The 23248-nt window shown below is 36.8% G+C and overlaps 1 protein-coding gene across 1 annotated transcript in view; it reads left to right on the top strand.

Moving 5' to 3' along the window:
• The window catches only part of LOC130070137 (dynein axonemal heavy chain 11), an 82732-nt gene that overhangs the window by 38507 nt on the left and 20977 nt on the right, over positions 1-23248 (top strand). Inside the window, exons 51-62 of the mRNA XM_056234426.1 lie at positions 1156-1349; positions 1438-1600; positions 4177-4300; positions 6487-6629; positions 6736-6897; positions 11039-11272; positions 14109-14255; positions 14368-14481; positions 17302-17445; positions 18109-18291; positions 21129-21230; positions 21344-21478. Of these exons, the coding sequence (XP_056090401.1) occupies positions 1156-1349; positions 1438-1600; positions 4177-4300; positions 6487-6629; positions 6736-6897; positions 11039-11272; positions 14109-14255; positions 14368-14481; positions 17302-17445; positions 18109-18291; positions 21129-21230; positions 21344-21478 (1845 nt within the window). The remainder of the gene's footprint in view (positions 1-1155; positions 1350-1437; positions 1601-4176; positions 4301-6486; positions 6630-6735; positions 6898-11038; positions 11273-14108; positions 14256-14367; positions 14482-17301; positions 17446-18108; positions 18292-21128; positions 21231-21343; positions 21479-23248) is intronic.

The following is a 23248-nucleotide window of genomic DNA, read 5'->3' as shown; positions in this document are numbered from 1 at the left end:
TACTGCTGTTAAAGTTCTCTTAGGTGTTTTTTTTTACTTTTTTATTTCCAAACTTCTTCTTATATTTCTAAACTATGCATGTTTCTGACATGTCGTCATTTAGGACATTTAGTAAAGTTACTCACTCACTCTTACATTTAAAAATAAAGTGGATAAGAAATACCCCAAAACAATGTATATAAATAACTAACTAACAAAAATAAATAAATGCAATAATTAAATATTTGTAATTACTATAAATTATAATATAAATGTATTTAAATGTAATGAATAAATTAATAACAACGTAATTAAAATTACTTTAAATAAATTAAACATATACATATTTAAAAATAATAATAAAAAACAGAAATAAATAACAGTAGCTGGCTGCGTTTAAATTTACGTTTGAATGAATTGGCCGAATCTCATTCGGATTGTAAGGGGTGGTTTAAACCTTTTCTAATCCATTCGATAGTACATGTAAACACTTGATCAGATTGAAAACCGAAACGGGAAAGTTCTGCACTTGTGCAGTGACGTAGAAATGGCATAATGATGTATTTGCACAGAACAAGCTGTTGTTGTAGGAAAATAGTGTAATAAATTACTGTCATATCATTCTAAAATTCTCATTCCACTCATCATCTGTGTAGTGCTGCAGGACAATGTCATCCCAGCTGTCCTTTGCTTTGGACGCTCATCCACAGATGCTTTGTTTTGGGTGCGGGAAGGGTGTTTTTAATGCTTGATAAATATAAGCAGCATGGCACAAAGCTTCATGTGCCCGTCATCTCATACTCAGGACCCAAAATAGTTAAATATAAAGTCTGCTTTTTAAAACAAAGTGATGGCAGCATGATGGTTAGTATGCGCCAACAGCGGGAAACTGTACATTCGTGATAAAATTCAATTTGAAGCTTGTGACATCAACCCGATCACTTTATTTAGCGTTCATGTAAACACTATGTTCGGATTCAAATGTAAATGTAAAGACACGCAACAAATCTTGGTTTCTGCTAAAACTACTATAAACTATTCTGATTACTGCTTCACTTTGAAGCTATCAAACGATCATTAGTAGAACTCCAGACACTCCAAGTTATCTGATGTAAATATATATCAGTTCATATTATTTTTGCTTAAAATGTAGTTGCCTCTATGTGTCTCTTAAAGGAAATGGAGGAAGAGGCAGTATTGCAGGAGCCTCTAATATACCTTCACAGCAGTGTGGGATCTGCAGAACCTTCCTACATGCCCGTAGCTGGATGGGAGCCGCTCAGCTGTATCCTCAATGAGGCTTTGGACTGTTACAATGAGCTCCACCCTGCCATGAACCTGGTGCTGTTCCAGGAAGCCATGCAGCACGTGTGAGTGCTACGTCTGCAGTCTGTGCTTTAGTGAATACAGATTTAACTGTAATTACACACACATGGTTGTTTTGACTGGCTTCTGCAGGTGTCGTATCAGTCGCATCCTGGGATGTCCTAGAGGCCACGCCCTGCTCGTAGGTGTGGGCGGCAGTGGCAAACAAAGCCTGACCCGCCTTGCCGCCCACCTCTCCAACATGGATGTGTTCCAGCCCACCCTCAGCAAGGGATACAGCATGCAAGACCTAAAGGTAACATCGTCCACAGAGTTCGCTCCAATAGCCTGCAAAATACAATCAATGTCATACAAGATAACCACATACAGCAGAAACCACAACAAATGTGACTATGATAATGTGCCAAGCGGTCATGACCCACATCAGCTGCCCAAATCATAGTACCCATCACTGCTGTTAGGCGAGGAGACATCTAAAATGGCGGTGATTCATTACCAGAGATCAAGCTTTCTTTTAGACAACACTTTCCCTGATCAATACCCCGTCCGGCTCCATCGATCTCATTTAGTCCTGCCCGGATGCAATGGGGAGTAATTGCCAGATCCTATTAAAGAACCAAGGCAAATATTTCAATGCCCTATTGATGAGGCCTCTGCTATCATTTCATTCATCAGTGTGTGGTAAATCTGAGGCCAGTTGGCCGAGCTGCATTGATCTCTATACACTGTTTGATGCCCTCTACACATAATCGTGAAAAGACACTTCGTCCTGGTCTCATCGATTCTATGCATATACAGGTCCTTCTAAAAAAATTAGCATATTGTGATAAAGTTCATTATTTTCCATAATGTAATGATAAAAATTAAACTTTCATATATTTTAGATTCATTTCACACCAACTGAAATATTTCAGGTCTTTTATTGTTTTAATACTGATGATTTTGGCATACAGCTCATGAAAACCCAAAATTCCTTTCTCAAAAAATGAGCATATCATGAAAAGGGTCTCTAAACGAGCTATTAACCTAATCATCTGAACTTACTAATTAACTCTAAACACCTGCAAAAGATTCCTGAGGCTTTTAAAAACTCCTAGCCTGTTTCATTACTCAAAACCGCAACCATGAGTAAGACTGCCGACCTGACTGCTGTCCAGAAGGCCATCATTGACACCCTCAAGCAAGAGGGTAAGACAGAAAGAAATTTCTGAACAAATAGGCTGTTCCCAGAGTGCTGTATCAAGGCACCTCAGTGGGAAGTCTGTGGGAAGGAAAAAGTGTGGCAAAAAACGCTGCACAACGAGAAGAGGTGACCGGACCCTGAGGAAGATTGTGGAGAAGGACCGATTCCAGACCTTGGGGGACCTGCGGAAGCAGTGGACTGAGTCTGGAGTAGAAACATCCAGAGCCACCGTGCACAGGCGTGTGCAGGAAATGGGCTACAGGTGCCGCATTCCCCAGGTCAAGCCATGTTTGAACCAGAAACAGCGGCAGAAGCGCCTGACCTGGGCTACAGAGAAGCAGCACTGGACTGTTGCTCAGTTTTGCATGTCATTCGGAAATCAAGGTGCCAGAGTCTGGAGGAAGACTGGGGAGAAGGAAATGCCAAAATGCCTGAAGTCCAGTGTCAAGTACCCACAGTCAGTGATGGTCTGGGGTGCCATGTCAGCTGCTGGTGTTGGTGCACTGTGTTTTATCAAGGGCAGGGTCAATGCAGCTAGCTATCAGGAGATTTTGGAGCACTTCATGCTTCCATCTGCTGAAAAGCTTAATGGAGATGAAGATTTCATTTTTCAGCACGACCTGGCACCTGCTCACAGTGCCAAAACCACTGGTAAATGGTTTACTGACCATGGTATTACTGTGCTCAATTGGCCTGCCAGCTCTCCTGACCTGAACCCCATAGAGAATCTGTGGGATAATGTGAAAGTTGAGAGACGCAAGACCCAACACTCTGGATGAGCTTAAGGCCGCTATCGAAGCATCCTGGGCCTCCATAACACCTCAGCAGTGCCACAGGCTGATTGCCTCCATGCCACACCGCATTGAAGCAGTCATTTCTGCAAAAGGATTCCCGACCAAGTATTGACTATTGAGTGCATAACTGAACATAATTATTTGAAGGTTGACCTTTTTTTTGTATTAAAAACACTTCTTTTATTGGTCGGATGAAATATGCTAATTTTTTGAGACAGGAATTTTGGGTTTTCATGAGCTGTATGCCAAAATCATCAGTATTAAAACAATAAAAGACCTGAAATATTTCAGTTGGTGTGCAATGATTCTAAAATATATGAAAGTTTAATTTTTATCATTACATTGTGGAAAATAATGAACTTCATCTTTTACAATATGCTAAAATTTTTTAGAAGGACCTGTATGTATATGTGCAGTCTTACATTTTGGCCTAAAAGAGGGTATATTTATATAAAAGAGAGTCAACTTTCACTTTTTTCCCCTGGTGCTGTCACATTAGCTAAATTTCGGCTACATTTTGTGGGCAAAATGGTCCATTAACTGTTGTCAACAGTGTAGGAATGTCACTTTCAAAGCAAACAGCTTTCAACCAACTTGCAGGGGGTTTGACAGGCCTGTCAATTTACTTGCTGTTGTAGGAGTGCCAACTTGTTGATTCTGGAGATTTTTAATTAAAGCCATTTTTAAGCGAAATATCAGAAAGGTGACAGAAAATGATAGGAAGAAGAAGGCGGAATGGGATCGGGACATTGGACCAGATTCAAACTCAAATCTCCCACATGAGCACCATAACTCTATAATGTATCTGAATGTTTTAATTCCAGACTGATTTTGGAAGTTTCTTTTGCTCTTCCATATTGGTAGTGTGCTCAACTATCTCTCATGTATTTTCAGGTGGATTTGGCTGGATTGTACATGAAGACGGGGGTGAAAAACATCCCCACAGTCCTGCTCCTCACAGACGCTCAGATCCCAGAGGACAGTTTTCTCGTCATCATCAGCACCCTGATCTCGTCAGGTCAGACCCTCCCGCGCACGCACACATTCATACACGCCACAGGGGGGCTCATTGTGTGTTGGTCTGATGAATGGGAAACATATGTAAATGGAGTGGGGCCGGTGAAGTAGATTAAGGGTGACTGGAACAGGCCTGCGTGTCATTGGATCAAGACCCCAGAACACAGATGGTGGCTCTCATCCGTCACTGATGTCAAGCGCAGAGGTCGGAAACCCGCTTAGGTCTCGATCCAGAATAAAGCGGCAGATCATCAGAGTAAACAAATGTAACATAATTTAACTGATGCGTGTGTAATTGATAATGCTTAAATGCTTCAGAGAGCGTTTATTCCTACATGCCATTAAAGGTTTGTTAGAATAGCATTTATTTGTCGGTGTAGTAACTACCGTGACACAAGAATATCATTATTTTTTATATTTATTTTTACCTTTTAATTTAATAAAAAAAATTACCTTTATTTATTTAATTAATTAATTAATTAGTTTAGTGGAAATAATGATAACATCTAATGATAAATGGCAACGTCTGCAAATGTTCAGCCAAACAGATTGGTCGAGCCTATGTATTGTCAAGCCGTTCAAACAAACTAATTAAAACAGTTTGGTGCAGCTAGAGCCGTTGAAGCTTTAAGTGATTTACATATTTAATTACTTCTGAAAAATTATGTTTGAAAATTTAAATTCACTGTAATTAATATTATGAATTATAGACTTAAACTGTATTTGTGCTTAGTTGCAGTATTATTTTAGTAATATTTAAACACAATAATCATTATTATAAATAATTTTATGAGCTTTTTTATTTTTCTATTTAATAGTTTAATTTATTATTTATTCATTTTATATCATTTTTATTATTCTTTTTAATTTTTAAAAAATGTTGTACACATATTTATAAATATTTTTATTTCAGCTTGCAATTTTTGTACTTTTTCTTTAGTAAACATTTTAAAGGGTTAGTTCACCCAAAAATGAAAATTCTGTCAGTAATTACTCACCCTCATGTTGGTCCAACCCCGAAAGACTTTCGTTCATCTTCGGAACACAAATTAAGATATTTTAGATGAAATCTGAGAGCTGGCTCACTCTATAGGCTTCTATTTTAATGGAAACTTGCTGGCCCAGAAAGTTATTAAAGACATCGTTAAAATAGTCCAAGTGACTACAGTGGCTGAACCATAAGTTTATCAAGTGACAAGAATAATATTTGTGCGCAAAAACAAACAAAAATAACGACTTTATTCAACTATTGGCCGACGCTGGTCATGTGTGTGATGCTGGCCAATAGTGAGCCTACATTCTGACGTACAACCCAGAAGAGCTGCGCTGTTACACTAGGTGAACTCACCCAGATTTAATCAAAAATATCTTAATTTGTGTTCCGAAGATGAACGAAAGTCTTACGAGGTTGGAACAACATGAGGGTGAGTAATTACTGACAGAATTTGCATTTGTGGGTGAACTAACCCTTTAAGTATTTCTATTTTCAAATTCTATTTTATTTTACTTCAAGTAATTTGATTTATTTCAATGCTGTTTTTTTTAAATAGTTTTAATTTTAAAGTTGGCATGTATTCTTTATTTTATTTGATTTTTTGGTCATTTTTTTCAGAGAAAAATTGTCAAGTTGACAGGAAATTATAGGAGGAGGATGGCGAAATAGGATTGGGAGGGGGGGATTCACCCTATCTGTTTTCTAAATGCATATTATAGATCGTATTTGTGAAAAATTCATCCTTGCATACGTTTCATTTTTAAAAATGTTTTGACCTCATAATGCTTAATCAAAATGTCCAAGTGTCTAAATGTCATAACCAGACCTTCCGGTGAAAACGACAGACTTCTCCAATCATTTAGTCTGTTTAAACCCGCCCCTGCAAGCTCACGTTCATCTGCCTCACCTCCCTGCCAACCGTTGGCATAGAACCAATCCCCGCTCTACATTTTTTCTTTTCCGATAATCCGTTACAGAAGAAAACAGAAGAAAATCTGTCGCTATTTTAGTGTACTCGCCACTTCAACAATAACAACACTGCTTAATTGTGTCATTTTTGGATAAATACTACTGTATCTAGAATAAAATATTAACTAGTAGCCTACCTAAATGTAACTTGCTCAATGTAAATGCATTCATGTACGTGACCCGTTTAAGTGAAATGAATGTGTTCTGTGGCGGTCTGACTCCAGGTGAGATCCCTGATCTGTTGATTGAAGAGGAAGTGGATGGTGTTAGGAAAGCTGTGAGGAGTGAGTTGCGGGAACTGGGCCTTCTGGACAACTATGACAACTGCTGGAGCTTTTTTATGAATCGAGTGCGACAACAACTCAAGGTCTCACTGCAATGATTGTTTCTTTTTTATACGTCTGATTTATTTAGCATATCTTGTTTGGATCATAGATAAGCGTCTAAGGTGTGTGCATACTGTATGTGTGTAGGTCGTGCTCTGCATGTCTCCAGTAGGTAATACCCTGCGTCTACGTGCCCGGCGTTTCCCAGCTCTGCTGAACTGCACCACTTTGGACTGGTTCCAGGAATGGTCCCTGGAGGCCCTCCAGTCTGTCAGCTCAAAGTTCCTGCAGGACATCCCAAGTATTCAGGTAAACCTGAGCTTCAGTCAGTCAGTGGAAGTAGCTTCATTGGCTTTCCACTCCAGTACTTTATCTTTAAATGCTCCTTGTCTGTAAAAGTTTTGGCTATAGCTCTTGCATAGTCATGGGATATCCCAAAGGCCCCGGTATACTCAGAGTAAAGCTCTTTTTCATTCTTCGCTGTTGGCAAACATCCCGACATTGCCCACTCTTCTGGGAGCAGCATTTAGGTGAATATGGATTGATTTAATTGATTTTCACACCAGTTCATTCGGGCCTGAAAGGCATAGGTCATCCAAAAATGGAATGAAAAGTTGAGAATTTAATTTTAATCCCATATGACAAGCAGACATGTTGGCCCCTTTCTTCCATATTATAAAAGCAAGATGGGCAAGATTATGACATAATTTATGGGTGAATAGTGGTGAAACAGAGTGTTTGTAGTCTTTAATAATTAATAAAAATAAGTTTAATTCTCTTGTTTCTGTTAGTTTTTTAATGCCATATTAATTTATAATTTACAGGGAGTTGTTTTAATTCTTTCAATAGGCTTAGAAAAAAGAGGTTTCATTTATCATCGTACAGAAAAACGAAAAGGCTAAAAGACACTATAATTCTTTCGATGAGTGTTCTCTCCTCACATTTACATGTGCACCAGATTCCTCATCATTAGCTCGACTCTGAAGTGAAGACAAATGGCCGATCACATGCACAGTGAGCTCAATGACAGATGCAGTTTCTCTCTCTTTCGGCATTGTTGTTTTCCCTGCACCAGTGGAACGATCACTAAGCAGGATCATTTATGCTAATAAAGCATCAGTGATTAATACACACAGACTGACCCTCAGAGAAGCCACAGCTGTTTCAGCCAGACTGTGTGTATGTACTGGAGTTTGTACATGAATGTGTGAGTGTGTGTGTGTGTGTGTTGACTCATGGCCAGCTGTGGGTTTGTTTCCTATTTGTGTATTTCACTCAGTGCTGGATTATAATACTGTAGTTGAATTTAGGGATTTCAGTCCCTATTAAAATGTTATCACAATTAATCTCAAAATGTTCGTAGATAACACATTGAGTTGCTTTTTAAGGAAAGTTAAATAAATGATAGGCCTTTGTGTAACTCAACAATTTGAGTGGATGAGAAAGAAAAACTGCAACAGTCAACTCACTTGCACAACAAAAATCTTCTTTGCTTTGCAAACTACACCAAAACACACAGTAAATGCAAACCGAGAACTTGCGCAAAAAAAAAAAAAAAAATATATATATATATATATATATAATAAAAAGTATTTAATAATAATAAGAAAACAATTCAATAGAAATAGAAACAACTTTCCCTACACTTTATGAATGTTTTTGCCATTGTCTTGCAGTTCTTCACTGGTATTGAATTTCAATGAATATAGATATTTTGCTCATGGGTGATATTTCACTTGCTGAGCGTTGATGAAATTTCACCATACAAACATTGCAAATGACTTTTACTTTTGTTAAACATTTGACTGGGTTTAATTTTTAATTGAATTACTAATAAGAATAACATTCTTCATCATTGATTCATAAATGGGTGGTAAACTAAATAAATACAGTAAAGAAAGGTCTGAAAAAATACAACATATATGTACTTACTTGCATGCACTTTAAAGCCGAATAAGTTTTAATAATTTGTGGTAATCAGTTACATCAATTTTTAAGTTAAGAAATTCAAAGTTTAAGTAAGCAGAACTGGCAGATTTTCATTTTGTACTCATACATTTGAATTGCTCTTAACTTGAAATATTTGAGGAAGCCAATTCATACAGTTAACTTAAAATGATCATCTAATCTCAATTTAAATGTTTTAAGTAGTGGAAACTTGGCTAGCTTAAACTAGCTAATTCAATAAATGCTAACTTGCTAATTGGTAATACAGTGCTTTGATAGTATTAGCATAGCACAGCAGTGAGTATGATCTTATAAAACATAACATTTTGTTCTCAAACCAAGCTCATGCTCCACTTGTCACCATGATGGTAGCCCTACAAAAAAAAAACATAACAGAAACTCTTCTAAATTAGCATAGCAAAACATTAAACTACAGAATCTCCCACTTAACGATAATCTTGCACAATTTGTTTAATTATAATTTACTCTCCCCTTTGATTGTCATGCCAAAGCATGCTGGGAAATAGAAATCCCAGCCCAGTTTCAGTTAAATAGTTCATAGAACTCAAAACACTGAAACAATTCAGATTACTTCAAATGTGTCAGTTTTGTGAACTCAAAAAAAAAAGTTCTAAATACGCATAAAAGTTACTTAGGGTGTATTCACACCTGCCTTGTTTGGTTCGATTGAATCGAACTCTAGTTCGTTTCCCCCCTTGGTGCGGACATTTTGGGCATGTGTGAATACAGCAATCGAACTCTGGTGCGGACCAAACAAACGAACCGAGACCCAGCTGAAGAGGTGGTCTCGGTACGCTTCCAAACGAACTCTGGTACGGTTCGTTTACGGTGTGAACATGAACCGACCCAATTGCAAGAAAGCACTGCGCCTTTGAGTTAAAAGGCTTCCGTAGTCGGAGATTTTGGCATAATGGTTTGTGTTATTGTTGTTCAAGTGCGAAAGAGAATTCCATTCCGGCACGCTGTCTGGCCACACGATACTGTTGCGCGTCTTTCTGCGCGTCGTGTGTGCATCATTGGAATGGAATGAATGAATGAGTGTGTGCATCAGGACATTCACATACAGCGCGTTCTCTTTAGTCTAATCGCGCATAGATGCAAAAAAAAGCTTTTGCAGTTCATATAATAGTTACAAGGATGACGCTGCGTTAAACTGGACAAACTTAAATCGCAAGCGTTAACATTGACAGCACTTGTTAGCAGTATATACAATAAGAATCTCATTATTTGAATGTGTGAACATAGCCCCTCTCTATGAATGAAAACTTTATACCTTATCCGTCTTCTGCGCAGTTTCTTCATATTGCGTTTGTACAGAATATAACACAAAATTAGTAAAATAACAAATATTGCAGTACGAAATATCTCCATGCTGAGCCTTTTTTGCACTTCCTGATTTCCCTACTTGAGAATCCTTGTCCAATGAATGGACGACCTTAGCACACGTGTGGTTTTGTTTACACATTTTGGTTCACTTGCAAGAAGAGCAGTGTGAAAGCGAACCGTACCAAAAAAAAAAAAAAAAAAATTATTTGGTCCGGACCAGAGCAAGTGAACTATCGGACTTTACTGGTGTGAATACACCCTTAGATTGACCTATTTTTTTTAATTTAAGATTACCCTACTTAAACCAATTAATTATTTTGAGAATTAGGGTTTACAGTGTTTGTGTTAACGCATTAACTTTGGTAACCCTATTTAAATTGCATCTCTGTGAAAAGTCAATATAACTGTTTTTATATATTTTTTATTTAATCTTTTTTATTTAATGTTTTGCTCTTGGATTAGATTTATGACCAAATCCCACCTTTGTGCAACCTTTTTTTATCTTAATGCGTTTATGAGTGTAAAAGTGCTTTATTTCTGACACAGGTAACAGTGACCTTTGAGTTTAAGAGATTGATGGATTATTTACATGCATTTAACTCAATATGCTGTTTATCAAATATCATTATGTCAGGTCTTCATTTATAACCATCTCTCTTTTCTTTTTCCTTTTTTCTTGCCAGCCAGTTACATGTACATGTTTTATTGCTTTTCAGTGAATTATGATCTGTGTTCTTGCATCTTTTAAAATGCATTTGCCTTTGTGTGAATTGATCTTTAACAGTCTGATAAATGAGTCAGTCATCAGACAGCAGTGCGCATCATAAATAACCAATAAACAAAACACAACGTGCAGTCTCAGAAAGTTAGAAGCCATGTGACAAACACTCGCCCTACTTTACACAGGGTGTCACCAGCCTCTGGCCATTATTTTCCCAGCCCTCTACCAGCTTAATCTTCCCTCCTGCGTCCTGCACTTAAATTTCAGATTGAGTAAGTCCAGAAGCCGGCAAAAGACTTACAAACTTGGAGATGAATTCTGGATTTATGAAGATGATATTTCAGGGCCCTTGACAGCCGAGGATGTTAAAGAGCATTTAATCTGAACAGGTCCCTCTCTTACCCTCTCTCCCCACTCTTACTCTCGTCTTTACAGCCAACTGTTCGGGAATCCATCAGTCTTTTCATGGCCCACGCTCACGTGAGCGTCAAGCAGGTTAGCGAGCGTTACTGCTGCAATGAGAGGAGGCACAACTACAGCACGCCCAAGAGCTTCCTGGAGCAGCTGAGACTTTACGAGAGTCTGCTGGGAAAGAGAGAGGGGGAACTGCATCTGAGACACAGCAGGCTTCAGTCTGGCCTTCAGAAACTCAAGACGACTGCCTCTCAGGTGTGTAGAACCCATCGGCACCACAGAGTTCTTAACCGACCCGTGTGGACTCCTCAAGGCTGGAGTCGCGACATTGCGTAGGGGATTTAGTTACTGCTAGTTAATATGCCCAAGATCACTCGCTGAAGGCTGAGGGACTCATAAACCTTGAGTCTGATAGTCTGATGATTGCTTGCCTTTGTGATATAGTGTTTAGTATTCAAATGTTGCAGAGGTTTTATCTGATAATGGAATCTAGATTAAAAAAAAAACCAAGTTGCTTTTACAACTTTCAGCAAGTCGTAAAAAGCTTTTTGCAAGGTCTTGGAGAGCTTTGATTATGAGATTAGATTTGATCGTGTGTTGGATGAAAGTGATCTAAAGTAAATTTGTGAAATTTTACCGTTAAATGTCTGAGACGCATTGAAAAATTGAATGTAAACCTGTAAATAGATAAAAAAAAAAAATGCTGTTTCTTTTTAATTGTCGATTCAAATTTTTACTCAAATTGGATTGTTGGTAATATAATTTTATTAAATTTCAAATTATAACATTTCAAAATACAGTAGTCAACATTTGAAGTGGATCAAAAAAGTTCATCAATACCCTTTTTTGTCTTGGGACAACTTTGTTCAAAATTCATGTATAACTTTGATGAAAGTTTTGATCCACTTCAAATGTTGACTAGTGTAGAACACCGTTCAAAAGTTTGGGGTCAATTAATTTTTTTATTTATTATTAAAGTCTCTTGATTTTATCAAAATACCAAAAACATATTATATATGATTATAACATCAAAAAGCATAAAATAGTAATATTGTGAAATAGTGTTACAATTTGAAATAACTGATTTATTTTAATATGTTAAATACAATTAATCTATTCCTGTGATGGCAAAGCTGAATTTTCAGCATTACTCAGTAATGTGTTCAGTTACATCATGATCCTTCACAAATTATTCTAGACACTGATTTGGTGCTCAAGAAACATGTCTTATTATTATTATCAATGTTGAAAACAGTTGTGCTGCTTTTTTTCAAGGTACTTTGTCTAATAGAAATTAAAAAGAGCAGCATTTGTTTTTTTTGGTAATTATATTATAAATGTTTTTTTACTGTCACATTAGATCAATCTAATCTCTCCTTGCAGAATACAAATATTAATATCTTGAAAAAAATCTTACTGACCCCAAAATGTCTATGTTGTATAGTTAAAGCTGCAGTCCGTAGTTTTTTTTGGGGTTAACAATTATCCAAAATAAATTTTTGAGCAAATACATAACCAGCCAGTGTTCAAAACTCTCTGCTTGCCTTAGCTCGATTCAAAGCGGTAAGCTTGTAATGATGTTTTTAATTCCAGTGGTACTGGTGGATTTCCGCGGGAGATTCGAGCATGTTTTTGCGTCATTACGTCACATCTGTATACACATAAGGAAGGAGTCTCGGCTAGTAGCTATTTGCGTGTGAGGATGCTGGAGGTGGAGATTTATAGCCTTTTCTCACAGCACTTGATATAATTAAACTTATCAATTTTAAGGCGGATCAAGAAAGGTTCAAACGACAATCACCAGTGACACCAGATTCACCCGTTGTAAAATGCAAAAGACTTTGAGTGGCTACAAAAAAAATAGACTGCAACCGGACCCTTGCGAAAACAAGGATAAATATCGGAAGGACATTACATGTAGTCACGCAATGCTGATGTTGAACATTAACAATTTGAGAGCAAAGTATAATTTGCACGGTTTTACGTGATATGATAAGTAGAGATGGACCGATTGATCAGCTGGTGACCGGAATTGGCCGATTTTCACGTGATCGGCCATGACCGGCGACCGGCCGGTCAGTCTGACATATGCCGATTTTATGCTGGTCAAAATGCACTCGGGCGGCGCATGATTAACATCACGCAACATCAGCATCACATGTGCACACGGAACGCACATGTAGGAAACCTTGTGAATTACGGCCGCTTCACACCGCAAATGTGTGCGGCGCGCATTTTTTTTCGCCGTGCCTGTTAATCAACGAGTGTATTCACACCGGGAGCAGGAGCGTCGCATGAGCAGCAGTGAAGCGGTTTCGACGCCAAGTCTATTTTTGCTGCTCACGCTCAATTAAAGTGAAAGCACACTTTGATGGACAAAATAAATATGATTTCACACAAAAAGTGCCCAAAATGCACAGAATTTGCATGTCTAGTGTGTTTTAACAAGAACTGGAGTAGGCTATGTCAGAAACTAAAATGAAGACTCCTTTAGAGAAAATATTTATAGAAAATTTACCCATTTAAACTTGTTTTTATTATTCAGTTTGGCTAAAAGTATATGGTGTTTTATAAATAAAAAATATATAGAAAATAAATATTTGTGTTATTGAAAATAAAAAAGTGGTTAGAAAAAATTAATCGGTGCATCTCTAATGATAAGCGATTGTTAGATTTAATCAGCGTGATTTACTGCAATGATTCTTTCCCAGTTTCCCAGAACAAAAGTGGATGTTACTTGTTCAGATGACATTTTCCGGTGAAAATTATTATGTTGGTCATACTTCCAAAAAGAATAATCTGTGATTCTGAATACCAGTATCCACACCGGCGCGGTGTCTGACACCCTCACAGTCTCCTCAAACATTGGATTCATCCGCGCTGTGCCGTGCCGAGCCGAGGTACAACTCCGCGAATAACTGCAATTGCAGATTTCGAACAGAGATGGCGACAAAAAGGGAAAAACCGCGGACTGCAGCTTTAATTAAGAACAGAACTCTGCTTCCTGTATTAACCAGTGCTTATATAAGGTAATTATGAATAATTAAGAGATTATCTTATACTAAATGTAAACTTCATATAATCACATCAGGTTGAGGATCTGACCGTCAAGCTGAACTCACAGGAAGTGGAGCTGACGTTGAAGAACCAGGCCGCTGAGGCTCTCATGGCCAGGATTGGCCTGCAGACAGAAAAAGTGAGCCAGAAGAGAAAAGATGCTGACCTTGAGGAGCAAAGGGTAGAGACACCAAAGCCTTACAACTGGAGGATCTGAGATGTATCTTTACTGAATATCAAGATGGTGCTTTAATATTTCCACATTACTTATGAGAGTGTGTATTCATCTGCAGGTAGCTGCCATGCAAGCAGAGGTGTCACGAAGACTGAGGGAATGTGAACGTGATTTGGCTAAAGCTGAGCCTGCTTTAGAGGCGGCTACAACTGCACTCCAAACACTCAACAAGGTAATATTTAAAAATGTAAAAAACAATTTACATTTTATGTGTAAATGTAAAGTTTATACACTACCATTTGAAAAGTTTAGGGTCAGTAAGATTGTTTTTGTAATTTTTTTGAAAGAAAATATTTTTTTATTCAGAAAGGGCACATTTAATTGATCAAAAGTGACAATAAAAACATGTATAATCATACAAAAATTTAAATTTCAAATAAATGCTGTTCTCTTCAACTTTCTATTCATCATAGAATCCTTAAAAAAAAAATCATGATTTCCACAAAAATATTAAGCAGCACATAATAGAATGATTCAGTGACACTGAAGACTGGAGTAATGATGCTGAATATCAAGCGTAGCGTCAGTTCTGGCAGGTCACGTTAGCCAAGCTCGCATCAGCTGACTTTTTAGAAAAGATTTAAATAGAAAACTGTTATTTTAAGCATAACATACTTTTTTTTAATGGTATTGTGTGTGTGAATATGGGCCTGTTTACACCTGGTCACTTCATGCGTTTTTACTGATCAAATAGCTATCTGATTTATCAAAACGATTCCATTTACACCTAGTCACATAAATGTGTTTTCACAAAACGGATATAAATCCGATCTTCAATTCCCGGGCTATATGCAGATTTTATGGAGTTCACGTCACCAAAAGCAACTGATATGAGATGCATTATATTGATCATCAGCTAATTTCAAAATCAAAGACCGCAATAGGAGAGAGCGGCAACAGCACTGGTAAGATCATTTCGTTTCTTTACTTTTAATGTAGTCAATTCAAGTCAAGTCACCTTCATTCATATAGTGCTTTTAACAATATAGACTGTTTCAAAGCAGCTTTACAGTGATAATAAGAAATTAAAGTAACAGAGATTGTTTGGCTTTACAGCAGCTCTAGAATAAAGTTATTGTCCAGCTAAAGTTAGTTTTGATTGATTCACTTCCGTTGCAAAGATCATTAGTTATTAACTTAGGGGCCACTAACACGACACCATTCCAACAGAAAACCCTTAACGCGCTCCGGCCCGCTCATTTGCACAAAACAGTGCCTGGTGGCTCGAGAATGCAAACCTTGAAATAAGCTCCAAGGTGCAAGCCTTGAAAATTTTTGAAAAAAAGAAAGGTTATCTCTGCGCAGACCTGTAAAACACTGACGGTGTCCAAATGCGCATCACGTGTTTAGTCTATAGGTATGCGCATTTGAATATATGTGTGCGCAGGCATGTAGTCTTTCTTTACAAATTGACCTCAACAAATTACTCGTCTGGCCTTAAAAATGTATAATACAGAATTATTTATCGCTTTCGCGTAGCCATGTGAACTGGAATTATTTTGACAACGACTGTACAGAGGTAAAGGGAAGGGAAGGAGGCCTTCACAGGGGAGAGACTAGTTGACACTTCAGGTCTGCGTTGTTGTCGTGTCCAGGCGCAGGTCCTTCATCAGATCTGGATTCGGCCTGGATCCGGCGGACTGCGGTAAACCTCGGGATAAACAGAGAGACTAATATTTTAGCGAAGACGCCATTCTTCTTATGATGTAACGAGTACATCAGGATTTATGGGAAGTGTTCCCGGTTCCGGCTGACCTAATCTATGCAGCCTAACATTGAATTATAGAAGTTTATAATGTGTTATGTGTATGCTAGGTCAAAGAGATGTGTTTTTTAGTCTAGATTTGAACTGACAGAGTGTGTCTGCTTCCCGGACAATGTTAGGAAGACTGTTCCAGAGTTTTGGTGCTAAATAGGAAAAGGATCTACCGCCAGCAGTCGATTTAGATATTCTAGGTATTGTCAACTGGCTGGAATTTTGAGATCGCAAAAGACGTGAAGGACTATAATGCGTTAAGAGCTTGCTCAAGTACTGCGTAGCTAAACCATTTAGTGCTTTGTGAGTAATCAGCAATATTTAAAAATGTATACAATGTTTAATAGGGACCCAATGCAGTGTTGACAGAACCGGGCTGATATGGTCATACTTCCTGGTTCTGGTAAGAACTCGAGCTGCTGCGAAGATGATTGTGTGTTAAGCGTCTGCGACTTACTTTCACTTTGATTTGCATAGTTTGCACGTTGGCTTGATGAATAGATGCTCAGCTGCAGTAGAGCCGTCATATCTGGCCATAACATGACATATAGCCTATAACACGCTCTCACATGTTTATTTTTTAGCATTGTTGGGAGGAGTACAATTTACATATGTGGTTTCAACAACCAGATGCATGTAATGCATTGTCCAGTTTCGTCTGGAATGCGGCCCAGACCTCCTCCTGAAGTGGTTTGATTTAAATCCGTCTCGAATGCGTTTCGAGGGCATTCACACCTGGTCTTTTCACGATCAGATAGCTATCCGATCACAGAAAACGCATAAAGTGGCCAGGTGTAAGCAGGTGTAACAGTGCGATGTGCGATGCACCCGTATTTTCATAAATATATGATGGTGTTAAGTTGGCACAGAACTTTAAATTAGGCATATATCTAAAAGTAAATAGTGACATTTCAATATATTAATATTTCTGTTTTTCTTATGTCTAATAAACATTTTACATTTTTATTAAGTATTGAGTTTTGGTCTGAGAACTGGTAAATTTAGCAGTAGTGACTGATAATAAGGACAAAATGAAATTGTGCACTACATTTGTGTTAACTACATTCTAGTAACATTTCTGGGTCATTTTGAAATGAAAATGTTGCTATTTTAAAAAGTAATTTCAGGTGAATTTGTGGGAAATGTTTTGTCCCGTGCCTCATTCATCACAGCATCCACCTGTTCAAATATTTGGTTTAAAAGGGCTGTTCAGTTTTTCTCCTTTGTGTCTTTTAGGTTAATCTGACAGAGTTAAAGACGTTCCCGAATCCCCCGGAGGGTGTCATTAACGTCGCCGCGGCTGTGATGGTGCTGCTGGCTCCACGCGGGAGAATCCCAAAAGACCGCGGATGGAAGGCCGCCAGAGTCTTCATGGGCAAGGTGAAGGCATTGCTCTGTATGACAATAACACACCCAGTGCTGTCTGATTCATGCAAGTGTAATCCACAACCAGCCCTTGACCCGCAGACCCCGCTAACCTGGTACAGTGTCATGAATACACCATGTTATGAAAGCACTTCTGTGGAAGAGAATATTAAATACATGTCACATGAGATAGAAATGGAAATATTAGGGAAAGGTTGATTTATGAGGTCAACATGAAGGGGAGGAGATGGCTTTTGAAAGTGTGTTGTGTGATGCATCAGATGGATAAAGAATTAGGATGCACATTCAGAGGTTGCAGGTTGAGTCCTAAGTAGGAACGACCCAGGAATGAAAAAAGGTCATAACTGTGCTTTATTACTACTGTGCCCTTCAGTGCAACTTTAACTTCAAAAGACATTTATGTTACAAAAGTTTCTATTTTCAAATAAACGCTGTTCTTTTGAACTTCCTATTAATCAAAGAACCCTGAAAAAAACATATTGCAGTTTCCACAAAAATATTAAGCAGCACAACTGTTTTCAACATTTCAACATAATAAGAAATGTTTCTTGAGCACTAAATCATCATATTAGACTGATTTCTTACAGAAAAATAGGCAAAATCTTTTTTTAAATATATAATATATAATAATGATATAATCACTCTCCTCATCTGTAGGTGGATGACTTTCTGCAGGCACTACTTTCTTATGATAAAGAGCACATCCCTCAGTCCTGTCTGAGTGTAATGAAGCAGGAATACCTGAGAAACCCAGAGTTCCATCCCGATCACGTCCGGACCAAGTCCTACGCAGCTGCAGGCCTCTGTGCGTGGGCCATCAACATAGTGCGCTACTACGAGGTGAGGAAGTGTGACACGTACAGGACTAAAAACACATGAAAGTATTTAAATATGAATATTAATGCAGTTTCATGAATTTAAATTCAATACATTTTATTCTATTCATTTTAACAGTTTAAATGATCTGATTGGTTAAAATCTTTTTTTTTTTTTTTTTGAAAAATAAGCTTACTTGTACAATCAATAAATAATTTTTTTAAAAATATTAAGCTGTAACTTTAAGCCAAAATTGTTTTTAGCATTAACCCTCTGGGGTCCAAGGTGTTTTTGGGGTCCTTGAGATGTTTTGACATACTCTGACATTTGTGCTTTTTTCAGTTGCTTATAAACATATTACTGGCAAAGGTGTAATTACACTCTATTTAGCACACACAGGGCTACCATAATGTGTTATCAACATGTATGTACATTTTTGTATTTTTGAGAGAATATTGTTTATGCGTGGTTATTGAAAAAACTAAAACTTAAAGTTTCTGAAATAAGGCCACAAAACACATACTAAATATCTGTCCACAAGACTTTTGACTAATGGATGTTGTCGCCTAGAGTTTTTTCTTCAAAATGATCTGAAAATCATCCCGCCTTATCATTCACATAAAACAATAGATTGGTTTAAATTTAAAAATGACACTTTTTGTTTGGAAAGGCAATATGCGCAGGGGTGTGACCTGCTGTGATTCACACCTGAGAAGACAATGGGCCCGCATAATGAGCGCATAATGGGGCTGCATACTAATGACCCTTTCATTCAGGTGTGTCACTGAGCCACAAGAATGCAATGACAATATATATATATATATATATATGCCTATATAATACAAAATTGGTTCACAGTTCCAATTATTTATTTATTTTTCAAATTGTGCTTGCAAATTGTATAATATCAAATGTAAAAATTTCTAGTAATTGTGCAGTTAATTATCATACTGTTTTTACAGAAAGTTTGGGAATGTATCCCAAATGTGTCACTAATAAAACACAATACAAATAATTTAAAGAGGAGGCTTATATTGAGCTTTTAAGATTTACCTAAGATTTATTTATATGTAGCCTACATATATTTTTGCTATTTTAATAAAAAGGTTACAATTACAACAACAATTACAATTTTAACTATTTCAAATGTAATCTTTCTTTGTATTATATACTAAAGTATACATTTTATCATACATATTTCACAGTTGCGGATTAATTAGTTTGAATATAGCTTACAATCGAACAAACACTATAATAACATCTTAGCAAACAAGCTTATTTGATGTGGCAGTATTTTACAGTAAAAACGACATCTTGTCTTTCCTATGTAACATATCGTTTTTATGATTAGGACATATAAATGTTAATTTGCAGTTTAATACGTTGCTTATACAAAAATATTTTATTTCAACATATTTCAGTCGATTTTTACTCATCTCAGTATTGGAATATAATTAGGTAAAAGCTGTTCATTCATTCACACACAAAAACGCGATTCAAACAGTCTTTTTGTTTACAGACACTATTCCATATCGCGATTAGCACAAAGCACTTGAAAATAAAGAATGTACCTATTTCCTCGGCTGGATCCGTTGCTCCTCCAAATGAAACTACCTGTAGCCTACTTCTGAGGTAATTTTTTCCAGGATTATTATTAAGATAGTACTATTATTCCTCACAGCATCGTAATCTGAGTCTCTTTCGGTGGTTATCCAGCTGATGTGTGGGCGTGGATCGCCTCAGAGCATTTGTGTTTAAATAGAGCGCGCGCTCCGTGGGCGTGGTCAAATTAACTTTAATGAGCTGAGACGAGAACGACTATCATCTCTCTCTTTTCGTACAGATTACATAAAATGAGAAAAACATTTTTTTATATAAATTACTTCATTTAAAAGAAGATAATTCAGGCTTCATGCCTGTGTGCCTGTATACCTGTTTGACTGAGTATTTGCAGAGTTACAGATGATTTTTCGGACGCGTTTCAGAATGGACTTCACTGACAGAGAGAACGCAGAACGCGCATCATGTTTATTTTTCTTTATTAGGCGAAAAGCACAACACTTTGTTTTTATTATGAGGTTCCACAAAAAAATACAAACTTAACAGGATCGAATGATGTACAACACTTATATGTAAGATCAAAATTAACAGAGTAATTTGAGTCTCTTTTGCACTGATAAGGAAAAAAGTGAGCTGGTATCGCCGGCGAGACCGCCGACCCCAGAGAGTTAAAACGACAAACAATCAAAAGAAAATAATAATCACCTTTTTGTTTATAGTTGAAATATATAGATATTAATTCAATTTGAGGAATTTCAATTCAGTAAATATTTTTTTAGCTTTAATAACATTTTAAATAGTCTAACTTCTAAATGTAATAAAGAAATTATAAATATAATTAAAAAATCCTTAAGAAAGATAAATCAATAAAAAAATATGCTCTAACTTTATTTATCAAAGTGGTTTTTAGGTTTTAAAAATCTAATAAAGTAATATTCTTTAAGCAAATGTTGTTTTTAACTTTAAAATTACAAACAAGCAGATTTAATTTTGTATTATTATTTTTTTTATATTTGAAATATATGGATATTAATGCAATTTAAGGAATTTAAATTCAATAAAAATATTGTATTAATTTTAACAATATTTAAAATAACATATATAAAGAAAAATCTAACTTATAAATGTAATAATTAATTGTTAAAAAAATCCTTGGGAAATAATTAGAAAAATATTGAGCTGTAACTTTATTTAACTCAAAATGGTTTTTAGCTTCAGAATTACAAACAATCATTTATTTCAAGAATTCAGTTTTTGTTTGTACATACAGTATGTAAGGAAAGAGAATGTTTGTTTTTAAGGTTTATTGTGAGGTTGCACCAAAGCGTCTGGCTCTGGCACAAGCCAATACTGAACTGGAAGCTGCTACTGCAAAACTGCTCAATGTTAGAAAGAAACTGGAAGTAAGTGAAAATTATCTCTATTTTATACAGTAAAATCCGAGCACCTTAACCAGTCAATAATACTTAATATAAATATTAAGTATTAGTATCTCATAGTAGCTTTGTGCTGACAGGATCTGGACAGGCATCTGCAAACCCTAACAGCTCAGTTTGAGAAGGCGGCGACTGAGAAACTGTGCTGCCAGGAGGAAGTGACACGCACCAGCCAGACCATTGAGCTGGCCAATCGGCTGGTGGGAGGCCTGCAGGTACTGGCCGGCTGTGAGAGGAGAGGGTCTGGGGTTATAGGAGAGTGCACAGGCAGACCTAATCTCAACATGAGTTTGGCTTCATTCAAAGGGGAGGAGGCCATGGCTTAAATGTTTGGCCAGATGCTGAGATTGAGCGCTCGGAAGGAAGGGGTGCACCACGGCAAATGCACCATTGAACTGGGCAAGGGGCTTGATGGCTGTATGCCAGTTCGGGACAGCGAAACAAGAAGGGCACATATTCATCTGCTGTCTATTTTCCTGAATGGGGAGATCAGGATAATTGGTTTATGAGGGATGAACTGGATTTGTGTGTACATGCCCGACTTTTAAATGGTTTTCTCTTTTCTCACTCCCTGTAGCTTTTATCATATATATATCCACGTGAGATTATCTAAAATCTTTAGCACTGGTAATGCAAAAAATAATAGCATAATGTTTCTTTTAGCGCTTTTATTTAAAATGTTCGACTTTCTTATTCAGAGAAATGAATAGGGCTACAATGGGACAGCTTGGCTTTTAAACATATCAAGACAAATGATTTGTCTTTATGCCATTGACCTGGAAGCAATAGTGTTTAGACTAATAAATCAGCCCGTCTATATGTAATCATTAACTTACCTCAAAGCCTTAACAGCTGTTGGAAATTAAAAACGCTTCACCCAGGACTGAGTGATATTCCAAGCAATCCATAATGCATTAGGCTAAAATTATAGTGATTTTTAACTGTCGGGGAATTTATTATGCGACATGTTCTAGAAGCTCGGCCCCTGCAAAGGCAATGTCAGACAAGATTTATCATTGCAGGAGCATCTCTGCGATATTATTGAAGTCTTAAATGAGTGCTAAATTGATGCTGAGTGAACATGTAACTAAACTTTTAAAGCCGGTTTAGGTGAATTGTGACTGTATACATTATCGCTCATGTTCTGTCTGTGTTTGATCAATTGCCGATGGGTTGAGAGTGAGCTTTTTATCTGGGTCTGAAGGCTAGATTTGAGGTTATAACACACCTTTAAGTGTTTCTTCTCCTTTGTCTCAATCATTTTGTCTTGATTACTGGGCTCACTGTATTTGCAAATATGCACTTCACTGTTCAAAAGGTTTGGGTCTGTTAGATTTTTTTTGCTCACCAAGGCTGCATATTTGATTAAAAAACAAACGTTTTTTTGAATTGTAATAATATTTCAATTTCAGTATATTTTGTAGTAATGTCTACAATGTCCGTGATGGCAAAACAGTAAATGTAATTATTATTATTTTATTTTATTTTGACTTTTTTAGGGTTTCATGAGTAGAAATGTCAAATTAAAAACATGTATTTGAAATAGAAAAAATAACATTTTACAAATGTTATATTTTAAATGTCATATAACAAATGCAATATTTTAAAAATTCAATTAATTTTTTTTGTCACTTTTGATCATTTTAATTCATCATTGTAAAGTACTTGACATACTGACCCAAACTTTTGAATAGTAATGTAAAAAATGTTATGTTCATTGAGAAAAATGTCTTTCTCAATTTTCATAACCAGTCTCATTTCTGCAATACAAAGAAAAACACACGATGTCTGTTGTAATTTCACTTATAATTCCATTGGATTAGATACAAAACACCAAACCAAAGTGGCTTCTGCAAATAAATGAGGCTTAACCTTTCTTAAACTTTTTTTGCGGTTTCTTTTAACTGGTCTTAAGGGGATGTGCATCTTGAATTGTTATTTTGTTACGTAATGTATGTGGCTTACGTTTCCAAAACAATTTTGCA

This window comes from Rhinichthys klamathensis, unplaced genomic scaffold, assembly GCF_029890125.1.
Source record: "Rhinichthys klamathensis goyatoka isolate OS25496 unplaced genomic scaffold, OSU_Roscu_1.1 h1tg000395l_1, whole genome shotgun sequence".
Taxonomy (NCBI): Eukaryota; Metazoa; Chordata; class Actinopteri; order Cypriniformes; family Leuciscidae; genus Rhinichthys; species Rhinichthys klamathensis.
Note: the sequence above shows the minus strand (reverse complement) of the source record. Positions and strands in the feature narration are given on the sequence as shown.